Below are 22,754 nucleotides of genomic sequence, written 5' to 3'. Positions count from 1 at the left end.
TTTTTTTTTTTTTTTTTCTTTCGATTAAAGAATTTGAATTCTCGAGGGATTGCTTTGATCACAGGGCGAAGACTGCCAGTCCAGAGGTATTGCAAGGGAGCTGGCTGCAGATAGTGAATTAAAAAATCCTCATAACACCGGGATGGCCTTTAACGTAATCTCGCCCACATAAATTCAAACTCAATGTTTTATATCTCCAGGACATAATTAAGAAATGAACAAGAACATTGAAATCAAGAACAAGCAAGAACATAATGGATATCAAGAAAAAATCAAGTACACAGGAATTTAGAAAAGACAAGAACATATAGGCTTTGAATGGTTGCATAGTATGCTCCAGACCGGATTAAAATTGGACTAGTCCGCACTTAATTTATCATTCATCATTGCGTACCAGTATGCAACAATATATACTAAAAATCTCCATACTAGTATGCATTTCAGCATACAACTTCATACCATTGTAAATTCACTGTTGGTCTGCATTTTTCATTCCACTCCTCAAGAGCTTCATATCATTATAAACTCCATACTAGTTTGCTCTATACTACAGTCTAATATATTGCATACCAAAATATTGGTATCCATAGTCCTATCTACACCATACTGTACAACAATTCAAAGCCAAGGAAAAAGAAAGGCAAATGTTTATTTTCAAAACTCTTTACATGATCACTAAAGATTGCTATTTTCCAATATGATTAGTTTCACAAATTAGTAATATATCACACAAATTCACAAAATTAACAACAAATTGAAAAAAAAACAATTCAGCGTAATATGGAGCCACTAAAACAACCTTTTTTACCCTCTTTAGATTTTCGTATGCTAAATCTTAATTTCACATGTCATAATGAAAGTGAACAAGCTTTGCAATGGGTATCATCCAAAATCTTTCAACTTGTGTCACTAGAAATCTGTTTTTCTCTATTTTTATCCATAATATAGAGAAATGGAGAAAAATATTGTGCAGCATCCGAATATCTAGTTGATGATGTAAATAGGGCTTTCTAAACCTTGTTGATTCAGGGAAACATATTTCAAATCTATGAATGTTAATACATTATGGATTTTCCTAAGAGATTTTCCTAAAAGATTTTGAAAGTGGATTTGGAGTGCTGTCCAATTATGAATTTAATCAACTTTGATAAAATTACATTGTTCTCTAATTAATAATTTAAGAAACCAATCAAAAAATTATTATGATTGGATATAATATCTGTTAACTTTTTTTCTCCAAAATATAGAAAATAATAACTGATAAATTACCTTGCAATCTAAAAAACTATAAATACATAATAATCTTATGAGTTTTCATGATTGCCATTTGCATCCAAAGGCATTTTATACATTTTTATAAATCTATGGGAAAGTCATAAATCTAATAGAATTGGTTATTTTTAATTTATCTTTGTAATGGTCATATTGTTATGCAGTTTTCCTCTATCAATTAATCATTAGTTTTCCTTTCTTTTGTTGTCTATGACTATAAGTCTATAACATAACTTAAAGTCGTTAGTTTGTCTTATAAATTCTCCTGATCTCATCAAAGATATTTATTATATATTTGTTTTCAAATCCATGGAAATGTCATAATATTTATTTCTAGTAGAATTGGGTAAAGTTTAATTTATCTTATAATGGTGCTTGATTGTCACATTTCTTTTTTCTTAATGTCTTGCTAGCTAGCTATAAATTAAAAATGCTCTTTAAACAATCTCACCTCATAAGCAAATCAGGGAAACAAAAGAAGATTGTAGTGTAAAGGTTGATTCATCTCTGATCATGGATGGTTTACTAGGAAATGATCACTTAGATTCATCTTCGACCATGAAGGGTTTACCTTTGCATCTCCTCGACGACATTCTCTTCAGATTGGAACCCAAATCTCTTGCGATGATGCGATGCACTGATAGATATTTCAAGTCGCATATTTCCGACGACCCGATGTTTGAAATCGGATACTTTTCCCGGGCCGTACCTAGTTTGCTACACATTTGCAGCTTTATCGTCACTTATGTCTACTTCCAGCCTTTCGCCTCTTCATGGGATGCTATGTCAGAGGGAACTTTTAAATTTAGAAACCTATGTTCCCTTTTTGGCTCATCCTCGGGCCTTCTCCTACTATACATCAATGGCCTCTTCGTCGCAAATCCCCTCACAAAGAGGTTTCGGTTCTTGGATCACTCTGGATCAATACTTTTGTCTAGAATAGTTGGTGGTTTCAATGTCAGGTTTCAAGACCATCTTAGAGCGATGTGCGTTGGTTTTGTGGTAAATCCAACAACTAAGAGATTCAAGATTGTCTGCATACTTGAGATGCAGAAGAGGTGTCGATTCGAAATCAGCGACGGAGATTCATGGAGATTATCAAAAACCACCATCACTGATGACTCAAAAAGTGATCTCACAAGATATATGAAACCTGTTTACTTGCATAGCACTCTACATTGGTTGAGAAACGACGTGAGCATCATAGCTTTTAATCCTGAGACAGAGCAAGGACGCTTCATTCCTTCAACTTTTCATCGGGAAGAAGATATGAAATTGTTATTTGCAGCAGACGATAAGACCAATTGCCTAACCTTAATATCAGGGACAAAAGAAACAATCTCATTTTACACACTACTCCGGAAGCCTAAATGGACCCTTGCCAGGCAGATCAAAAACGTATCTATGGAAGACGATATTGTTTTAGACTGGAACATGGTTACATACGACGGCACGCGTCTTGTGGTGAGGGTGTTGATGAAATATGCTTTCGGAGTTTTATTTCATGTGTATGACATGGAAGCTGACAGTTGGGGAGTTTTAGGGTCAGCCACAAAATGGAGATCCCACAGAAGCTGGAATTCCTATATATTTACCCCATCCTTCTTCCCTGTCGAGGAGGACGCACATAATTATAAGGCGCTTGTAGCATCTGAAGAAGATGACCCACGCATCTTTTATCTAAGAGCAGTTATGGGAATCATTGGTACAACCAAGTAAACTATTTCATGTTTCACTTATTTTGGGTCAATAAAATATTAATACATAAAGTTTCCTGATATATAAAAGAATGTTTGTTTCTCATATGCCTTTCTGACGTTTTCAAGTATTTTGTGTAAAAAAAGCAGTTGTATAAGAAAATGTTTTTAAAACACAAGCGAGATTATATATACATACATTTAAAACAGTTTTCATGAGGAAGAAAAGTTGCAACCTGTAGATCCAAAAAAGTTAACCTTGACTTGAAACAAAGCCATGGTTTATCGATTATCGTACAACTGGTAAGAAAACCATTGAACCAATTAGATTAAAGAAAAAAAAAACATCTGGAATTTAAATGAAATGCAGAGATAACTCATCTAGAACTAGAAGCTGGTTGTGTCAAACTAAGAATGAAAATGGAGATATATGTTTGATTCGAAGCATGAACAAAAGGAAAAGAATAACATGTTCCATATATAATATATTGTATAGACAATCCAAATTCAGTGATCAAGTCTCACTTCTCTTCTTGTTCAAGGATCAAGAAGTTAGCTTGATGCACCAATTTCCCAAATGAAATCAACCAATTGGTGCTTATATCACTTCTCCGGTCTCACTATCTGATTCCTTGAAACAGTCAAAGAGACTTCACAAAAGTCTGATCATATCCACATAGACTTAATATGTAGTGTGTCTGTCATCTACATATGTAGCTCTTAGGCGCGTGGGGTAGCTAGTTACGTTGAAAGAAGAAGAAGAATTAGCTACTAAAGGAAAAAGCAGAGCAGAGGCTCTTTCTGATTTCAAAATCGCCTATAGTTACAAAGAACTTTGCTGATCACATCCGAGTACTATGATATTATTATAGATTATAAGTAAGCTTTGTTGATACTCTAATAGATCGAAATAGGCTCTAACTTTCAAAAGATTAAAATGAAAACTATCAAGCGTTTTGCAGAATATATATAAATGATTATAGAACTTAAGCTCTTTTAAATTCAAATACATAAAGATAAAATCTAGACCTCAATGGCATCACTTAAAATCGTAAGTTGGCACAGGGGGTGCATCGAAGCTCTCCAAAATGTGAGTTTTGCTCCCTGAATCATCCTCTGTTTCCTTCTTCTTAAACCAAGAACCAAACCAAGATCCCGAACTTGCCTCCGAACCAGAAGAAGAAGAAGAAGAAGAAGTCGTCTCCGGTACAGGCTGACCAAAAACCTGACCCATAGTAGTCGCACCATACGGCACAGAAGCTGCAGCATCCTGCATGAACTGCTCGTTTGGCGTAACAGTACCAAATTTGTTCATCGTGATACTAACTCCTTCTATGAGGGCCAGTAACACACCCCCGACTACAGCCGAACTAGCGGACGCGCGGAGGCCTTGACGCAAAGAGAGAAATCCTCCGGTGGCGGCGCCGGCAATAATCGAGTTCCATGGATCTTCCTTCTGTCTCGCGTACACCATGGCGCAATCGAAGGCTGAGTAAAGACCACCCCACACGGCGAAGCTTCCCCCCTTTTTCGGCCCATTCATTCGAAGAGATTGAAGGCCGCCGGAGAGACGAGCGCCGGCGGGAGAGTTTTTGATTCCTCTCATGAGGTAGAACACTGATCCACCAACAGCACCCATGCCGAACGCACCTCCGATGTCATCTATGATCCGATCGGGACATGGTTCTCTCGTACTGTCTGGAGTTGCCATCGATTTCGTTCTTGTTCTACAAGTAAAAAACTTCTAGGGTTTAAGAAAAGAAACCTAGAGAGTTTATGAATTTTAAAGAACGAGGAAAAAGAAAGTAGTACAAAAATGGAAAAATATAACTGACCGTGATTGCTTTTCGTGTTCATCACGTTTTTGACGATAGTCAAAGCCCATCAAGGCCCATTTGTAAATACGCGCATCATTATGAAGATAAAAAAAAATAAAAATGCCACGTCATTTGAGAACCTTATCTTATTTTTGACACAAAAACGCGTACGTGGACAAATACTCGCCACGTCACGACACAAGTATCTAAAATCAACCAATCACAACGCGTCAGTACAGATAACTCGTGTCTGTGGAGTTTGGTCTGAGAGCCATCCATTGTCCTATCTCACTTCTCTCTCTCACCACATAAAACTCACAATTCTCTCAATCGAACTCAAAGAATAAGCAAACAGAAAAAAAAAAAACCTTATCTCATCAAACTAAAGAATCTCTTTCTTCATTATGGCCTCAGTAACCTCAGCCACCGTTGCGATCCCATCTTTCACCGGCCTTAAAGCCTCAACCATCAAACCTTCCGCCTCCGTCAGAATCAACACCGCTGTTGCTGCGTCACCGAAGCTTACTGTGAAGTCATCTCTAAAGGACTTTGGAGTCGCGGCCGTAGCCGCTGCAGCTTCAATTGCTTTGGCTGGAAACGCCATGGCGATAGAGGTTCTCTTGGGAGGAGGAGATGGGTCATTAGCTTTTATTCCCAACGACTTCTCTATCTCCAAAGGAGAGAAGATCGTGTTCAAGAACAATGCTGGGTTCCCGCACAACGTTGTGTTCGATGAGGACGAGATCCCAAGTGGCGTCGACGTGGCCAAGATCTCGATGAGCGAGGAAGCTCTACTTAACGCTCCCGGAGAGACCTACGAGGTTTCTTTGACCGAGCCTGGAACTTACAGTTTCTACTGCGCGCCACACCAGGGTGCTGGTATGGTCGGTAAAGTCACCGTTAACTAAAATTTGTGTGTGAGTAAGTGAGGGAGTCTCGGACTCAACTAGAGGCTTTTCTTTCACATTCTTACATTATTACATTATTATGTGGTTTTTGTAATTTTAAAGAGTGTTGAATCGAATGGATCGTGGTTGTTGTAATGTGACTGGTTCCATAAAATTGCTTTTTGTTGGTTTATAATAAATCATATGTAGTTAATTATGTCTTCTCCTGAAGGTTCTTACTTCTTAAGAATATGTGATAGAATTGACAAAATGGTAGAATAAGCGCTTTTTATAGTGTTTAGTTATTATATTTATATGTCTAATTTGGAGCAAAAAAATTAAGTCAATGACTGCAAAATGGTAATTGGTAAAGTAGAGGGAAGGTTATTTGTGTTATTAGATTGTTCAAGATACTTTGGTATGATGTTTGCGAAATTATTGATAATGAATATGTCTTTGTCTCTTTGAACAAGATCTTAGTTCACATAACAGTGTAGAAATTCATTAGCACCCTGTATATGTTCACTAAACCATAACATATATGAATCTAACTGTAGGCTGTAGCAAGTATGAAGATATATTGAGATGTGTAACTACAGCAGGTATCCAGTGTAAAAATTAAGATTAAATCTTCTACAAGATCTAGCCAAAACCCATGTAAAAAATGTAAGAATGTGTATATGTCAATCATCTCAACTCTGTCCTTTCGTAATAAGGGGTTTTAGCTATCTCACTGATCATTGAAAAAAAAAAAAAAAAGCTATTTCACTGATCACTAATTTATGGTCGGACAGATTCAGTTACTAAACAATGCATTTCATCTTGAGTCGAATCTAATGACTAGTGAAGTTCGAAAGTTAACCATCGGGAAAATTTAGTGGCCCATTAAAGTGATTGAGCCAGTAAGCCCACTAGTACATGCAATAGATACTCCGCGAAGAGATATACGTTTCTACATGTATTCGGCTGAATCAGACTGGCGGATCTAGCCAAACTTGACACCAGGTACAAAAAACTATTAAGGTGGAACATAGAGGGTGTCGGTGGAACATAGAGGGTGTCGAACCCAAGACCTCATTTTCTAATCTGGTGCACTCTTACCATTAGACCAGTTTAACCTTTAAGAATTTGTATGTAAATTCTTAAATTTATAAATTTCATATGGTGCACATGCACCACCCTTGATCAAGGTGGATCCGCCCCAGAGTCAGACTATCAGTTGTGCTTTGTGGCTTTTTTATTGTGCGAACAAAAGTATATCAATATATATTTTGTGTCTATTAGAGTGGGAAAATACAAAAAGGAGCAGTTCAGAAGACATCAGAGATCCAAAGGTTAAGAAAAAAAAAAGGAAGAAGGGGGAAAGAGCATCTTTTGAGATGATATGGTCTGATAACACAAGCCAAACAAGAAAGCGACAAAAGATGGTAAAGGGCAGATCAACGGAGTCATATGAGTCGACTTTTGTAAACAATTCGAAAAGCCTTCTTTATGTATGTAAAAGAGAAGCTTCCACGTGATTTCACTTTCTCTGGTCGGTACTTCCCTCTCATAGTGTCCATTCATCTTTGTTGTTTAGTTAGAAAAAAAAAAAAAATACTAGATCAGTTTTACTTTTCTACTTTCCAATTTTATTTTCTAGTTTCCAATTTTGCTGACTTTGCTTCTGTGAATTTTCATAAAGACATTTTTGGTGTTTAGGATATATTCTAGGTAAACCATGTATTAGGAATATAGGATACAAATCACAAAGCCAAGGTAATAAGCCCATTAAGTATACTTATGATAAGAGCTTGCAAATGAAGTGAAGGTGGGTAGAGGTCGGTGTTGCAGCTGCGGTTAGAGAGGATCGAAAGTGACGCATTGGCTAATATGCCTATTTGGCTATTTCCAAAGGAGGAGTTGGCAGGAACCATGATGGCTAATGGATTGCCAAATTGCAAGTGATAAGTTTGAATCTGGACAAGGTTTAGTAGGAATGGTTCAATTCTATTATATATAAAGAAAAAATATAAGACTAATGTATGAGAAATGAGAATACATGAAAAGCACAAAGACACATTGCATAATCTAAGGTTACTCTTCTAATTATTTTGGACAAAGTTAAATCTAATTTTGTTATCAAGTAATTGTAATTATATGAGAGAAGCAGAGGCTGTACTACTCTTCCACCACACGTGATTCCCTCGAAGACGGCCATACTTCTAATTTGGCGTTACGCACCCCCTCACTTTTCTCTATCCATTTATTTTATTAATATATTTACTACTGTTTTCCTAAATATTCCATTAGTTATTAATTTTCTTTTTGGTACTCTAATAATACTAATTGAGACTCAATTCCTTGGAGACTTTTCAAATAAATTGTCTTTTAATGCAAAAACTGTTTCCATGCGTTACAATTCCTTGGATTAGTCAAAGAGCAGCAAATCAGGTTCTCTTCTCATAAATATTTGGAATGCGAAATTAGCGTCAACCACATTTTATTCCACACAACAACAAAAAAAAAAAGAAGTAAAGACCTTCTCTTCCAAAATTTACTTTTCACAATTATTATCCTACTGGCAAGGTAAAAAAAATATATTCCTGATAAAATGGAATCTCAAAAAAAAAAACAATTATATTCTTCTTGTTTTGGATTTTTAATTTTAAGTTTGTATGTTGAATTTGCACAACCTTTACGGAATAACGAAACAAAAATCAAAATTTTTAAACTATTCCTAATTTAGCTTGTAATTTCCATTTTATTTTAGGTTTTTTTTTTGTCTTTTTGGTTTAAAGATTCTCTCAGTATAACCTATATATCTATTGACAATAAATAAAAGACTCCAAATTTTTTTTGTCATAAATCCGGCAAGAAGTAAAAAAAAGAGAAGAGGCGTAAAACTCTCTCTCTTCTTCTTCTTCTCCCTCACTCTTCACGAAAAATGGAGACTTTAACACTCTTCATCACCGGCGCTCTCGTCGCCGTCGGTATCTACTGGTTCCTCTGCGTCCTCGGTCCAGCAGAGCGTAAAGGCAAACGAGCAGTAGATCTCTCCGGCGGCTCAATCTCCGCCGAGAAAGTCCAAGACAACTACAAACAATACTGGTCTTTCTTCCGCCGTCCTAAAGAAATCGAAACCGCCGAGAAAGTTCCAGACTTCGTCGACACGTTTTACAACCTCGTCACCGACATCTACGAGTGGGGATGGGGACAGTCCTTCCACTTCTCTCCTTCCATCCATGGCAAATCTCACAGAGACGCCACGCGCCTCCACGAAGAGATGGCCGTAGATCTGATCCAAGTCAAACCCGGTCAAAAGATCCTGGACGTCGGATGCGGCGTCGGCGGTCCGATGCGAGCGATTGCATCTCACTCGCGGGCCAACGTGGTTGGGATCACGATTAACGAGTACCAGGTGAACAGGGCTCGTCTCCACAACAAGAAAGCTGGGCTCGACGCGCTTTGCGAGGTCGTGTGCGGCAACTTCCTCCAGATGCCGTTCGATGACAACACTTTCGACGGCGCGTACTCCATCGAAGCCACGTGTCACGCGCCGAAGCTCGAGGAAGTGTACGCCGAGATCTACAGGGTGTTGAAGCCCGGATCTATGTACGTGTCATACGAGTGGGTCACGACGGAGAAGTTTAAGGCGGAGGATGATGAACACGTGGAGGTGATCCAAGGGATTGAAAGAGGTGACGCGTTGCCTGGGCTTAGGGCTTACGTGGACATAGCTGAGACGGCTGAAAAGGTTGGGTTTGAGATAGTGAAGGAGAAGGATCTGGCTGCTCCACCGGCTCAGCCGTGGTGGACTAGGCTTAAGATGGGTAGGCTTGCTTACTGGAGGAACCACATTGTGGTTCAGATATTGTCAGCTGTAGGAGTTGCGCCTAAAGGAACTGTTGATGTTCATGAGATGTTGTTTAAGACTGCTGATTTTTTGACCAGAGGAGGCGAAACCGGAATATTCTCTCCGATGCATATGATTCTCTGCAGAAAACCGGAATCTTCATCGCCGCCGCCACCGGAGGAGAGTTCTTGAAAATTATTACAAAAAAAAAAGGTAGAAAAAGATCTTTCGCCGTATGGGGAGAATTGTCTCATTTTGTTTTTTTTACTTTCTTAATTTTTATTTTTAAGTTAATTCAACTTGGTTAATGTACTCTTTTTTGTGTTTAATTTTAAATTTGGTTTGTGTTTTGAGAATTTTTAGTTTTTTTTTTGCTTATAAGAACAATCGTAGGTTTACTATTGATTTCTCCGCCGGAAGCGTAAGTAGAGCTTTTTAAGACGTAGGGTGATTAGTTGTAGTATTTTTGAAGTGTGTTTATTGTATAAGATTATTTAAGTGTTAGGTTAGTAAAATGAAAATGTACTTAGGTGTCGACAGCCTGGGTGAGTACTACTGACTGATGTGAGTGACTGTCTGAATATTGTGTTCTGGTTTAGAAAAATAATAAATTCTAGTATTTGATTAAAATTAATTCGAAGAAAATCAGTGTCGCGACAAGAATTTTAAAGAAGCTTTTAGGTTTTTGTCGCACGGAGATAGATAGTGGTGACTGGTGAGAGAGTGGGAACGCGTGCGTCGTTGCATTTTGAATTATTTGGTTACGGTATTATATTATAGATTTTCGATAATTCGATATCATAAAAAGTTTTTGTGATCATACGTTTTGGTTTAGTTTGTTCTATAATTCACGTGATTCTTTCCTAATTACGATTAGGATCTGATTAAAAAAATGTAACAACACATATATTTCTCCTTTGTATCTCCCAATTTTGGCGAACTGTTGTATAGATTTAGTGTCTGACTCTCTTAATTTGTGTGGGTGTGATGATTCTGATTCCAGACCGTGATGACTCACACTGAAAATGACAGGAAGAGAAGTAGAGCTAAATTTATAACATCACTGTCTTATCTGATAGGTCTTTTGTGGCATGATCTGGATTTTTTACTATGATGTTTCAAACAGAAAACATAAATCCTTAATTTTGATTGTGATGCATAGAGAAAAATGATTTTATTATTTCAATGTTAATAGAAATACTACTGTATTGATTGCTGTTGGATGTAGGGTTGTTAAAGTGTTTACAACCTCAATTAATATGTATATACTGTGTGAAGCAAAAACTAAACAAACAATTGATCATATTGTGTTTCTCTCCCAAAAAGAAAAAAGAAAAGAGAAAAGACCTCTAATTCAAATAAATCGATTATTAGCGTCTAAGAGCATATAAAACTACAAATTAACGGAAAAAGGCAAAAACTAATATTTTGCTAAATTGCATTTTAATATTTTAAGATATATTATCAAAGCTTTCTCTTCAAAAAAATATTTATTTTTTTGATAGGATCAACAATTCCTAAAAATTCCTAAAAAGATTAGGTTTTTTCATCAAACAATCGTTATCTATTGGCTGTCGCCGCCCATATCAAACAACCTCAGAGAATTATTTATATTTTCGTATTTATTTACTTTTTGTGCAAAGAGAAATTAATATATTTCTAGTAGAATTTATCCAATACTAGTGTAATGGCCCGCGCTATGCGCGAAGAAATAAATTAGTTAAAAATATTTTGTAATATTATCAAAATAATGTTTTTAACAAATTCTCTAATTTAAACCTTTGTAACACATATAATAAATGAATTAGAATATTTTGTAAGATTGTCAAAATAATGCTCTTAACAAATTCTCTAATTCAAACCTTTGTAACACATTACAAAAAAAGGTTGGTTATCTATACGAAGAGATTGGCTTACATGTTAATATGTAATGTAAACTTTGTAATCCATGTTCAATGCCATTCTAATAAACTAATAATTAAGTTAAGATGTGTATTTTATATTAATTTTGTTGCAAAGAAATTAAAGACTCTGGTTAACTCATCTATTAATAAAACACAATTAAATAAAAATTGGAGACGTCCATGTAGTGCCGTAAACCAAGTCATCAAATAGTGCAATGAGAAAAGATCGAAGAGCAGTCAATTGAAATTATTTGAAAAGTAAAATGATAAAATCATAAGAATCTTTACTATAATTGTAGTTGGTATATTATTTGTGTTGATCCCACGGTTAGAGAAGGATATTTTGTTTCAAGATAACCAAGGATCTTTGAGCAGGAAGAGAATAGGAGTGCAGATATATAATTGGTGTGTTATGGTTAGTATAGTTCGTGGTTGTGGTCATGGTGTTGTACACTTGTACTCTTCTTGAGTTTGAAGCTCTGAAGCTAGCTGTATGTTTTGAGTCGTTAAGGTGAACCTGAAACAAAATAGCAAGGAAAATGAAAATGGATGAGTTATTCTATATTATAAATCAGTTGTTTTCCAAGAGAACATCACTTGTAAGCAAAACAAAGAAAGAGATTTTCCTTTGCCAAATAAAGTAAAAACAAAGACAAAAGTTATGTTTTAAACAAAGTCTAAATGCAGACAAAAGTTATGTTCCTATTAACGTTTTTCAACCTTCATATTACTACTTGAAACACCACAATTAAAACTTGCAATTTATCTGAACACAACAAAAAAAAACGCCGAGAATAAATATTTATGTTGTTTGTTACTTTGCGAAGTTTCTTAAGTCTTAGAAACTTTGCATCATATATAGCATCAGACTAATAGATGGGATGGTAACAGTAATTAGATATCCTTATGGAGTTGGAACAACTAACGATTGGTTTGACAATTAAAGGAAATAGAATTGGACGATATATAGCTGATAAATCAAAAAGACGATGTGTTTTCTATAAGAACTGGTTAGAGCAAAGCAAATTCCCTTTGCATCATAATAAGCTTCACATGATTTGCTACTAATTGAGATTATGTACCTGCAGATAAGAACATCTCTTTAGGGTCAGAAATTTCAAATTAAGAGACGACGGCTAATTAGAAGCTGGAATCTGAACCAGGACCGTCTCTACCCCATGGCAAAGTAGGCAAATGCCATGGGTCCATCCCAAATATTAAAAAATTTCTTTAAGCAAAAGGGTCCAATTTTTTCAAAAAAAAAATTTATTAAAGGTTTTTAGGTTTTTTAAAAATTTGACAGAGGTCTGATATTTGTTTAAGACGGAGCTGATCTGAACCTGCAAACCCAAAAGAAAAAAATTTGAGAAATAAAGAATTTGATGATCATTTAAAAACGACGTTTAGAAATACGAAACAAATTGTGAATTGCAAAAGGTAAGTACATGTTAATCTAAATGTAGAACATGAAACGACAACTTCAAAATTTTTTACTGATAGAAGGAAGAGAAGCAGAGGCTTCTTGTAGAAAATTTGCTGTTCTATTGCTAAAGAAAGAAGTGGAGTATTTGCGATCGTGGGAAAGAATCAGTTGAAGCGCAAACCTATTTTTACACGATATTTAGTAACATTTTTTTTTGTTAATTATATAAAAAAAAGATGTAGCTTAATTCTATTGGACAAGTGACTTGTGCTTTATAGTATAAAGAATATTTCCATTATTAAAATAGAATCACGGAAATTATACCCAATAATTGGATCATAAAAGGTTAAGAAACATGATGAAAAATAATGGAAACATGATGAAAAAAATGGAAAAAATAACTAAAAGATAAAAAGATTTAAGATCCCACATCGCTTGCCAATGAGATTGGGAAGTAAAATATTATTTATAAATACTGTCCCTACGCTTGAACGGGGATTTTCTACGCAGTTATTTTCCTATCTTTACAACTAAAGAAAGTTTGATTTGCCGAAAAAATAAAAAATCTCAGAATTAACGATGCCTGTGATTGAAAACGCTTTTCTAGGACTAGAATCTAAAAGGGTAACAACATCAAATTGTGGTCACTTCTTCGTCCGTTACGGAATCTGCTGTAACTGCAGATCGACGGTAGATAGAGATTACGGCCGAGCATTCGATTATCTCGTCCATGGTTTACAGTTAAGCCACAGAGCCGTGTCGGATACAAAAACCCTAACACACGATTCGCTTGTGACAACGAGAAGAAACTTCATCTAGTCCTTGATTTGGACCACACCCTTCTTCATTCCGTTACGGTTTCACGGCTTTCCAAAGCAGAGGAGTATCTCTTGGGGGAATCATACTCAAGGAACGATCTTTGGACACTCGGCAGAGAGATGTTGATAAAGCTTCGACCTTTTGGGCACGAGTTTCTGAAAGATGCCAACGAGTTGTTCTCCATGTATGTATACACGATGGGAAATCGCGACTACGAAGAAAATATATTTTGGGGACAGAGTCATTACCAGAGAGGAGAGTGGTTTTTCTAAGACGCTTGATCTTGTGTTGGCTGATGAGCGTGGAGTTGTGATTGGGGATGACACTCGTCAGGTTTGGTCTGATGACCACAATAGGAATCTGGTGCAGATCACCAAGTACAATTTCTTTAGAGATTATGATCATGTCGGGTCGAAATCTTACGCAGAGGAGAAGAGAGACGAGAGTAGTGGCCACGGATCATTGGCTAATGTTTTGAAAATTCTCAAGGAAGTTCACCAAGGATTCTTTAGTGGGGGTGAATTACATTCAAAGGACGTGAGGCTGTTGCTACAGGAAAAAACATATTTGAATCAATATTTGTTCTGAAATCTAAGCCTATCGAAAATATAATTGTCTCTTTATATCCGGAATTAGCAACAAACATGAAAAGGTTAGGAGTTTTGATTAATGGAGTTAGATATTAGCAAAGGTGTGGAAGTGGAGCTCTCATCATCCGAGGAACATTGCTTGGTTCAGGCTTGAAAGATGCCCTACAAAGGTTCGACTTATGCGCCAGGGAATCCAGTATGTATGGAATTTTGTAAAATGTGGAAGATGCTAGTTAGACAAGACAATAGGTTTATTGTGAAAAATCTTGACATATTCACATATGTTTACTCAAACATAAGTATAGTTAAACTCATGTGTAATAGTGGTTGAGAAAATTTTAAAGTTGTGGTGTTTTGATGTTTTATCTTGCTGCTCAAAAGAAAATATTGGACCTATTAGGCTATTACATTTTTTGTTGTTGTTGTTGTTGTTGTTCAAAAGGCTCAAAAGGCTATTACATTGTATAAACTTTTTTTGCTATTAATGATATTTGTGAAATTTTCCAATATATATGCCTATGTTACGCCACAACAAGTTAGAGAGCAAACAACATAACCAAGAAGAAAGGGGATGTGATCACTGATCATTATCCTCCATTTCTCTTTAACATTCTTATATCAAACGTACAAACTTGACATCTGTTATAACCTTACATTATATTGCCTTAAGGGGAAGTTAGAAACATCAAATCTTAGTCGTTTATATAATCTTATGTTTACTTCTAAACTCGATATACGCATCTAGTTTTCCAATATCACCTTATCATATCTGGGCAAAAAGAAAGATTGCGATTAATAATAAGTCTAGAGAAGCAAAAACAAAAATCGTGTTGATCTATACACACGTTGTAATATTTCTTTTCTTTTTGTTTTCTGTCTATTCACAACATTCAGACTTGAGTATACGTCGTAACGAGTATCATCATCGTGGTAGACACAAAATTCCAGACACATAAAAACAAATATACACATAGAAAAAAGCAAACGAAGAAAATTCAAGAAAAAATAGCTTTTAGTTAACTTGAAGTGCTTTTGGTCGATCCATGGTTCTTCTCTTCCACAGATTAACTTCACTCTTGGGTTTCGGACACAGACTCAAACCCTCTAACGGAGTCAGAGGCATACTCACAGAGCATGGAATCGTGAGATTCGATTGAGATTCTTGACGTTTCATCTCCGCCGTCCAATCGAATCCGCCGAGAGCTCCTCTACTGCTCGAGAATTTCTTCATTTTACCTAACGAAGGCGCATCCACCGCCGGGACCGGTTCGACCGCCGCAGCCGGATATTCACTCGTCGTGGCGAAGGCGGTGGGGGTGGAGTTGGAGTTGGATTTTCTCCACAAAAAGCTTTTCGTAGAGAAGAGACGTTTTAGTTTCGAAAAGTTTCCTTTGTCTTCTTCTTTAATAGTGACACAAGAAGACAAAGACGACGCCGTTTTGAGATTGTTATTAGGTTCTTTGTTTCTCTTCTCCGATGAACATTTGGGCTTATTGAGTTTGACCTGGCCGATGCAGGAGACTTTAGGCGAAGTGGGTTCCGCAAAAACGGATTCGTTTTTGGTTCTTCTCCTAACTCTAGCCGCCGTGGGAACCAACGGACTGGAGAAGAAAATTCCTCTGTTCACCGTCGAGGTCATACGGTGCTGATGAAAATCTCTTCCTGGACTAAACGGTGCCGCACTGTGACCGATTGATAAAGCTCTTTGAAGCATCTTCGAGAACTTTGTGGACTTGTTGCTGTTGGAACCTTTTTCCATTTATTTGTAAAAATGCTAAACAGAGAATTCTCTTGGTTTTATATGTGCTGTGTCTGAAATTTCTGAGAAAGTGAAGACAAAAGAAGAACTAGATTGAAATTGTCAACTGTGATGACGTCATGGAGGGGGGGGTTTAGGTCAAAGCTGAGCTAAACCGGAGAAGGATTGTGTCGTTATCATACAGTTTTTGACTTAAACCGGAGAATGCATTTATGTCTTATAGACTTATTATACGGCCGACCTTTGTCCCGGTTTACAAACTTGAACGCTGAAGTGTACTTATGTTTGTTTCCGTTTGTTTGGTTTATAGTTTTCCTTTGTCTTCGTGTTTTACGCGGATTAGTTATATTGTTTATTTGACTTTCTAATCCCACATGTGTTGTGCTTGTACCATTTATTAAGCCACCTGATTTTTATGCTTAATTGTTTAGGTATTAGTTTAACATGACAATTATTAGTCCATGAACAGCTGGTAAACCGATAATTAATTGGGGGATTGAAAGCGATGTATAAAGTGAACACTTGTCCTTTTTTGGCTTTTGGTCAAATACATGACAAAGTGTGTAATCATAAAACATTTTTAAACATTTGTTAATACCACCATTTTTGTTACAGTTGAGAACTATTTCCTCTCTCCATTCTTCATGTATATCCCAATTCCTTTTTGTTTAAAATTCAAACATTTTTTTTTTTTTGCATACATGATGAGAAAGATCCTAATAGATAGATAGATTATAAATAGAAGATAAATTATGAGTGATATACACAGGGCCGGCCCTGAGAGGACAGGCGGGCTAAGCCCATGCTTAGGGTCTCCAAATTTTTTTTTCTTTCTATGAAGTTTCATATAGCCATATTTTGATGTATATATATATAATGGATAATTGGTTTTATTGTATATAAGCATAAAAGAGGCCACATCTTTTTACTCTTTTTTATATATATTAATATCATATCTATATTCTTTTTTTTTTAATTATTTTTAAAATAACACAAAATTCTAATTCCTAAACCTAAACAAAAAGGGAAAAAATATGATTAAGTTTATTATAAAACATTGTTTATTTGAATACCTAAACAACTGTCGTATCTAAAATTTTTCTTTCAAAACAATCACCTCAAGTTGTTTAAGACATTATTGCGTACTTTTCATCAATTAAGTAGTTTTTGTAAGGTTTTTTTTTTTTGATTTAGTTTGAAGGATTTAGTTTTTTTTGTTAACTAATTTTTTTTTATAAAGAGCCACATTTTTTTTCTTTGCTTTGGATCACATATTTTGTTGGACCGGCCGTGGAGTACGGTTGAAAATGACAGTTTAATGAAACTCAGACCGACGGAATCTTTTAATAATTAAATAACGTTAATCTTGTAAAAATATATGATAAATTAAAGAACAGCAATTGACCAAGAGATCGATGCTATACCACTCAGAGCCAACGTCTCAACTAGATTATCTGGTCTCATTGTTGTTTAATTAATCTCTGTCTTGAACAGCTTTCTTGGTCTGTTGCGATATCATATCTTATACCACATGACATAACATGGCTTTTGTCATGTGTTCTTACTAGTTGATCTATTATGTTTCATCACTTTGATCTGCAGAACCTAAACAGGCAAAACATTTAGTATTTGTCATCATACTCCCATGGTTACCCAAAAAGTTATATTTCTCGAGTAAACGAAGAACATAGTACAAATCAAGAAAGAAAAAAAGAGAGTACATGGTACAATAATACTTCTAGACGCAAGTTTATTGTGTTGTGCCCAAAATGAAGTTACAATCTGATCGACAATAAAATAGCTTTAAAAACATCCTTAAAAATGATTGAGAGAAAAAAAAAAGTGTCTTCTTTGATGCTTGGGAAGGTTTCCTACAATGGCCGAGCGACGAGTCCCTTCTGAATCATCTTCTCCACTAACTCTTCATGCTTCTTCAACTGCCCGGCTTTTCTTAACTGTGAAAGAACCATCTCATATAAAGACAGGCTCGGGGTCAAACATTTGTCTTCAACCATTTCTTTAAACAACTTATAAGCATTATTCCAATGTCCCATCCCACAAAACATCGTAACCAAAAGCCTATAAGTATTCACATTCGGCTCAACTTCTTTATCATCCATCTCTTTCTTCATCTTCAAAACCATATCAGTAGATTTCGACCCGGCAAACATCCTCATCAGTACATTATAAGTCACCGTATTCGGCTCACATTTGGCTTCCATCATCTTCGAATACATCCTATGAGCGCCATTCACGTCTCTCTTCTTCTCGATGTACCTAAATATCGTATTAAAAGTCGAAGCATTCACATCGCACTTCTTCTTGATCATCGTGTTCAAAACCTTGACCGCGTTTTCAAGATTCTCGTCTCTGCAATGTGTCTCAATCAGAAAATTATAAGTAATAGTGTCAGGCTCACATCCTAGCTTCTTCATCTGGTTATAAACCTGCAGAACCTTCTCTGTTCTCCCTGCTTTCACATGAACCCTCATCAAGTTATTAAAAGTAATAGCATTCGGAGCACAACCCGAATCCAACATATCCGCGAAAACATCATGAGCACGGCTGATCTGCCCGCATCTACACAAGGCATCAATCACAATGCTGTAAGTATACACATTAGGTTCAATCCCAGCCAATTTCATCTCCTTGAACACTCTCTCTGCCTCAGAGATTTCACCAGCTCTACACCACCCAAGAACCAAGTTGGTGTACACTATAACATCAGGCTCGAACCTATCTTTCAAGCTATCGAAAAAAGACTGAGCTTCACTAGCTCTCCTCTTCCTAGAGAGGTTACTAATAACAATCGAAAACGCGATTTTGTCAGGAACGCAACCGTAATCTTCCATACGGTTAAAGCAATGTACAGCCTCTGAAGCTAATCCAGCTCTAACGTAACGTCTAATCAAAATCGTGAAGGTCTCAATCGAAATCTCGACGTTTCTTGATTTCATTAGATCAATCAAGTGCCAAGCTAAGTCGAATTGTCTAACCTTACCGGAAAGATCGATCATTTCGTTGTAAGGATGATGAGGCGATTCGTGGTCGTATTGGTCTCGTGAAGTTGCCCAATTGAAGAAAGCTAGAGACTGGTGAAGAGGGATCCCGTGGCGGACACCGCCGCACTTCTCTATGACGCATCGCACGACGGAAGGAGAGATTCGAGAAGCTTCGATTTGGGAGAAATCGAGGGAGAGTGATGCGAGGGTTAAGCTAGGGTTTAAGACGGCGTCGTTGGAGTTGGTAGGGTTTTTGCGGTAGTGATCTTTGATGATTGAGTGTAACTTTTCTACTGTTTGTGTATCTTCTGGAGTTAAGGAAGGTGTGATAGGGACAGAGACGTCCGCGGCGGCGGCGGATTCGTCGGTTTCGTGGTCATGGAGTAGAGAAGTTGCGGAGGTGGAGAAGGGTTTTGGTAAAAGAGGAGTGATGAAGGAAAGGGTTCGAGAAAGATGGAGTTTTGATCGTATTAACGCCATTAGTGGAAGATTTTGGTGGTCACTCTCTTCTAAACGTCGAACGGAGCAGAGTGGCGATTGTGAAGAAGAAGGAAGTTCACTTTTTTATGTATACACAAAATTATTGAAAAAGGTCAAATTTGCTTTGCTTCTCCAAATGAATCCTGAAGCGGCGTCGTTTCTAGAGCATTCATTTGGATTTGCCTTGCTTCCAAATGGATTTGGAGCTACTACCTATAGTTTAATAGTTATGTGATCTATGATCAAATAAATCGTATTGGTAAATCTTAAGGACTTGTATCTCGTTGCTTGTCACTATCCAGATTCCAAATTCGTATATATATAAACATTTCCATTTCATAGGAGCCAGTTAAATTGTTCATATACCATTTAAATTTAAACTTTTTATTAGACCTATGATTCAAATCATAGAGAAAAAGTATCTTCGTATTGTAATCATATTCCTGAACGAAGTTCAACTGGTTATGTTAAACTTTTATCTATGCCTGCCAAAGGTCCAAGAATGTCATGAAAATTAGGAAGTTTATTTGCATGTATAAGACTACCTAGTCATATATACTCATATACATTAGAACACATTAGTCGATTACACGTACGTATTATATGATGTGTGAACACCTTTTTAGGAGCTAAGATCATGTGAGTCATTTAGATTAAGTAAAATATTGGATGATGCTAATTGTTTCTCTTTAGTCATTTGATCTTGACCAAGACAATTTTCTGACCGGCAAAATATTCTCTTATTAAAAGAATTAAACATTTATGATAGTTTCAACCCTAGCTTATTGGACAATATACTAAAACTAAAAATTATCAAAATGTCTTAATAGATATCCTAATGACAAATGGTTTAGGACTAATTAAAAAAGAAAGACTCCTTCCAAAGCTTAATTCTTCTCTAATCTTACATCCTAATCCGATTAGCTTTGGTAATTACACATTACTTTACATTCAGAAGACCTAACAACACACGCTTATGCTGTCTAAGTCTTCTCCATCCTATTCTTACAATCTAGGACTAGTATTTAATTTAAGTCCTACACCGACCTTAATCTACAGTTGTGTAACCTTTTTGTTGTTTATTCTTATTAGTAATCCAAACATAGAGGGGGAAACACAAAAGCAGAACACAATCAGTAAAAAAGCAAAAACTGGGTTCTTACCAAATATTGCCGTCGGTGCGGACGCTGGAGAATGAGAAGGAGACAGAGGAGTATGTGTCGTTAAAGAATCTGATTCCGTCTCGTTATCCAGCTGGGACACAAACGCCTCCGTTCGAGCATAAGCCTAAGTCCTCTAAACGGTGCTTCGTCAAAGTTAAAGAGCCTCTCTTTGATCCAGAAACTTCTTCCAAGCGTATGTATTGGCGGGAAGTGCCAGTTGATGACGACGAAGAACACGAGCACGCAGGCGATCATGGTCATGGATGTATATTTTTCTTGAAAAAAAACATTCAAAGAATGATCGATAAGTCGTTTGGTACTCTTCTTGGATTACCTAAGGTCGACGAGTTTCGTTGTTGTATAAATGCATGTGAATCATGATTGAAAGAGTGTTTTTTTTTTTTTTTGGTTGGGAAGATTGAGATGGGAACACAAACATGGGTTTCTTGTTGTGGACGAAATTGAATTTGCTGATCCAATATATTAAGAATTTATAGTATATAGTATTTTTATGCGAGTTTATTGTGATAATTAATATGGATATATATATGTTGTATATCAAGCACGCACGTCTATGATTTTGTGTTCCACCCATTCTTTGATGATGATGAAACGATTTATAGTTTTGTGATCCAGATTCCAGGCTTAGATAGGCCTGATATGCGTATGGAAGAAGTCTCTGGATCAAAGATTCCAGGCTTAGTAAGCCCAATCTGTTTCAGCAGCATGGAAGTTGGTGAATTTTTTTTGGTAAAATGTAGTACTTATTAACGATGTTACTAGCAAACGTGCCGTTGACAACATTGACTTTTCTCGTTACGTAATCCGCGTAATAATCTCGTTAACGTGGGTTTCTTCAGCACATCTTTACCATATTTTTATTTATTTATTACTTTTATTCAGTAAATCTGTGTGTTTTGTCATTACATTTACGATTTAACAACGAGAATACCAACTAATTTTGAGACTAAAATTAAGTTTGATTTGCTTATTTAAATTGTACTACATTTTTATTAGTATTAGTTACTACAATATCTTTTTTTTTTGTTCTTTTGAAAAATTTGGTTACTATAAATTTCCATCAAAATTAATAATAGTTTTGAGTAGACTAATAAAAAAAAAAAAGGAAAAAAGAAAAGAGAAAACCATAAATGTTGTAGATTTTGTAGTCAAAGATAAAGAGTATACATATGTAGTTTTGTATGGAAATGTAGTAATCAACAAAATAGCCCATTGGTTTGAATTCATCAGGTGTATTAATAATTAAAACATTGTGCTGGGAAAGAAAAAGAACCAAATCACAAGTAAATGACGAAATCATCCCTATTTACCCAGCATAAAATAGCGCCACATCATCACGTATCCAAGGGTACATATGTCATTTCGTAGCGTTAGAACATAGAAACAGAGAGAGAGAGAGAGAGAGAGACAGAAATAAAATAAAAAAGAAAGAGAGAGAATCTTTTTCTTCTTCTTCTTCTTCTTCTTCTTCTTCTTACAAGAAGGAAGAAACGTTATTTAGTTTCCCGAATTATAAATATTTGATTTGATCTTTTTTTTTTTTGGTTTTCTGCATCTTCTAGAGAGGTTTTAGGATTCGCTGTTTGTTTCGATCTCTCTTTCGTTGTACAAGTTTTTTTTTTTAATTTTTGTTGTTCTTGTTGGTGTTGGTGTTTGGGGGGGGTGGATCGATCTTGGATGGCGAAAGTGAGACAGTCGAGATTCCAAGCGAGGAAATGGTCGACATTGATGCTGGTTCTGTTTATGTTGTTTATGCTAACGATTGTTCTCTTAATGCTTTTGGCTTTTGGTGTTTTCTCTCTTCCTATTACCAACAACAACAACAACAACGACGATTCTTCTCCTATTGATCTCTCTTATTTCCGACGAGCTGCCACTGAGAGGTGAAAAAGAGAAGCCTACTCTGTTATTTGCATGAAACCCTGAAATTTCCTCCTTTTTCATTGATCTCCCTTATATGATTAAAAAAGTTGTTTCATTTTTTTGGAATACAGAAGTGAGGGACTTGGGACGAGAGGAGACCAGTGGACTGAAGTGCTTTCTTGGGAGCCTCGAGCTTTCGTTTACCATAACTTCTTGGTTAGT

At 36.2% G+C, this 22,754-nt stretch overlaps 6 protein-coding genes and 2 pseudogenes across 6 annotated transcripts in view; 5 read left to right on the top strand and 3 right to left on the bottom strand.

The window, feature by feature from the left end:
• On the top strand, positions 1,725-2,823 carry LOC104743412 (annotated as a pseudogene).
• On the bottom strand, positions 3,871-4,739 carry LOC104740732 (mitochondrial import inner membrane translocase subunit TIM17-1-like). Its single transcript, XM_019235900.1, has one exon. The coding sequence runs from the start codon at positions 4,678-4,680 to the stop codon at positions 4,009-4,011; it is 672 nt and encodes a 223-aa protein (XP_019091445.1). The 5' UTR covers positions 4,681-4,739; the 3' UTR covers positions 3,871-4,008.
• Positions 5,085-5,896, top strand: LOC104740731 (plastocyanin major isoform, chloroplastic). Its single transcript, XM_010461413.2, has one exon. The coding sequence runs from the start codon at positions 5,191-5,193 to the stop codon at positions 5,692-5,694; it is 504 nt and encodes a 167-aa protein (XP_010459715.1). The 5' UTR covers positions 5,085-5,190; the 3' UTR covers positions 5,695-5,896.
• LOC104740730 (24-methylenesterol C-methyltransferase 2-like) lies at positions 8,506-9,909 on the top strand. Its single transcript, XM_010461412.2, has one exon. It carries the CDS (start codon positions 8,600-8,602, stop codon positions 9,698-9,700), a length of 1,101 nt encoding a protein of 366 aa, XP_010459714.1. The 5' UTR covers positions 8,506-8,599; the 3' UTR covers positions 9,701-9,909.
• On the top strand, positions 13,392-14,461 carry LOC104740729 (annotated as a pseudogene).
• On the bottom strand, positions 14,987-16,257 carry LOC104740728 (uncharacterized protein At1g76070-like). Its single transcript, XM_010461411.2, has one exon. The coding sequence runs from the start codon at positions 16,001-16,003 to the stop codon at positions 15,257-15,259; it is 747 nt and encodes a 248-aa protein (XP_010459713.1). The 5' UTR covers positions 16,004-16,257; the 3' UTR covers positions 14,987-15,256.
• LOC104740727 (pentatricopeptide repeat-containing protein At1g20300, mitochondrial) lies at positions 17,653-19,589 on the bottom strand. The gene has a single exon (XM_010461410.2). The coding sequence runs from the start codon at positions 19,483-19,485 to the stop codon at positions 17,875-17,877; it is 1,611 nt and encodes a 536-aa protein (XP_010459712.1). The 5' UTR covers positions 19,486-19,589; the 3' UTR covers positions 17,653-17,874.
• Positions 22,099-22,754, top strand: part of LOC109124834 (probable prolyl 4-hydroxylase 3) — a 6,992-nt gene continuing 6,336 nt past the window's right edge. The window contains exon 1 of the mRNA XM_010461407.2: positions 22,099-22,341. The gene's annotated coding sequence lies outside the window, so the exon portion shown is untranslated. The remainder of the gene's footprint in view (positions 22,342-22,754) is intronic.

The sequence above is a fragment of the Camelina sativa genome, chromosome 14 (genome assembly GCF_000633955.1).
Source record: "Camelina sativa cultivar DH55 chromosome 14, Cs, whole genome shotgun sequence".
NCBI lineage: Eukaryota > Viridiplantae > Streptophyta > Magnoliopsida > Brassicales > Brassicaceae > Camelina > Camelina sativa.
Note: the sequence above shows the minus strand (reverse complement) of the source record. Positions and strands in the feature narration are given on the sequence as shown.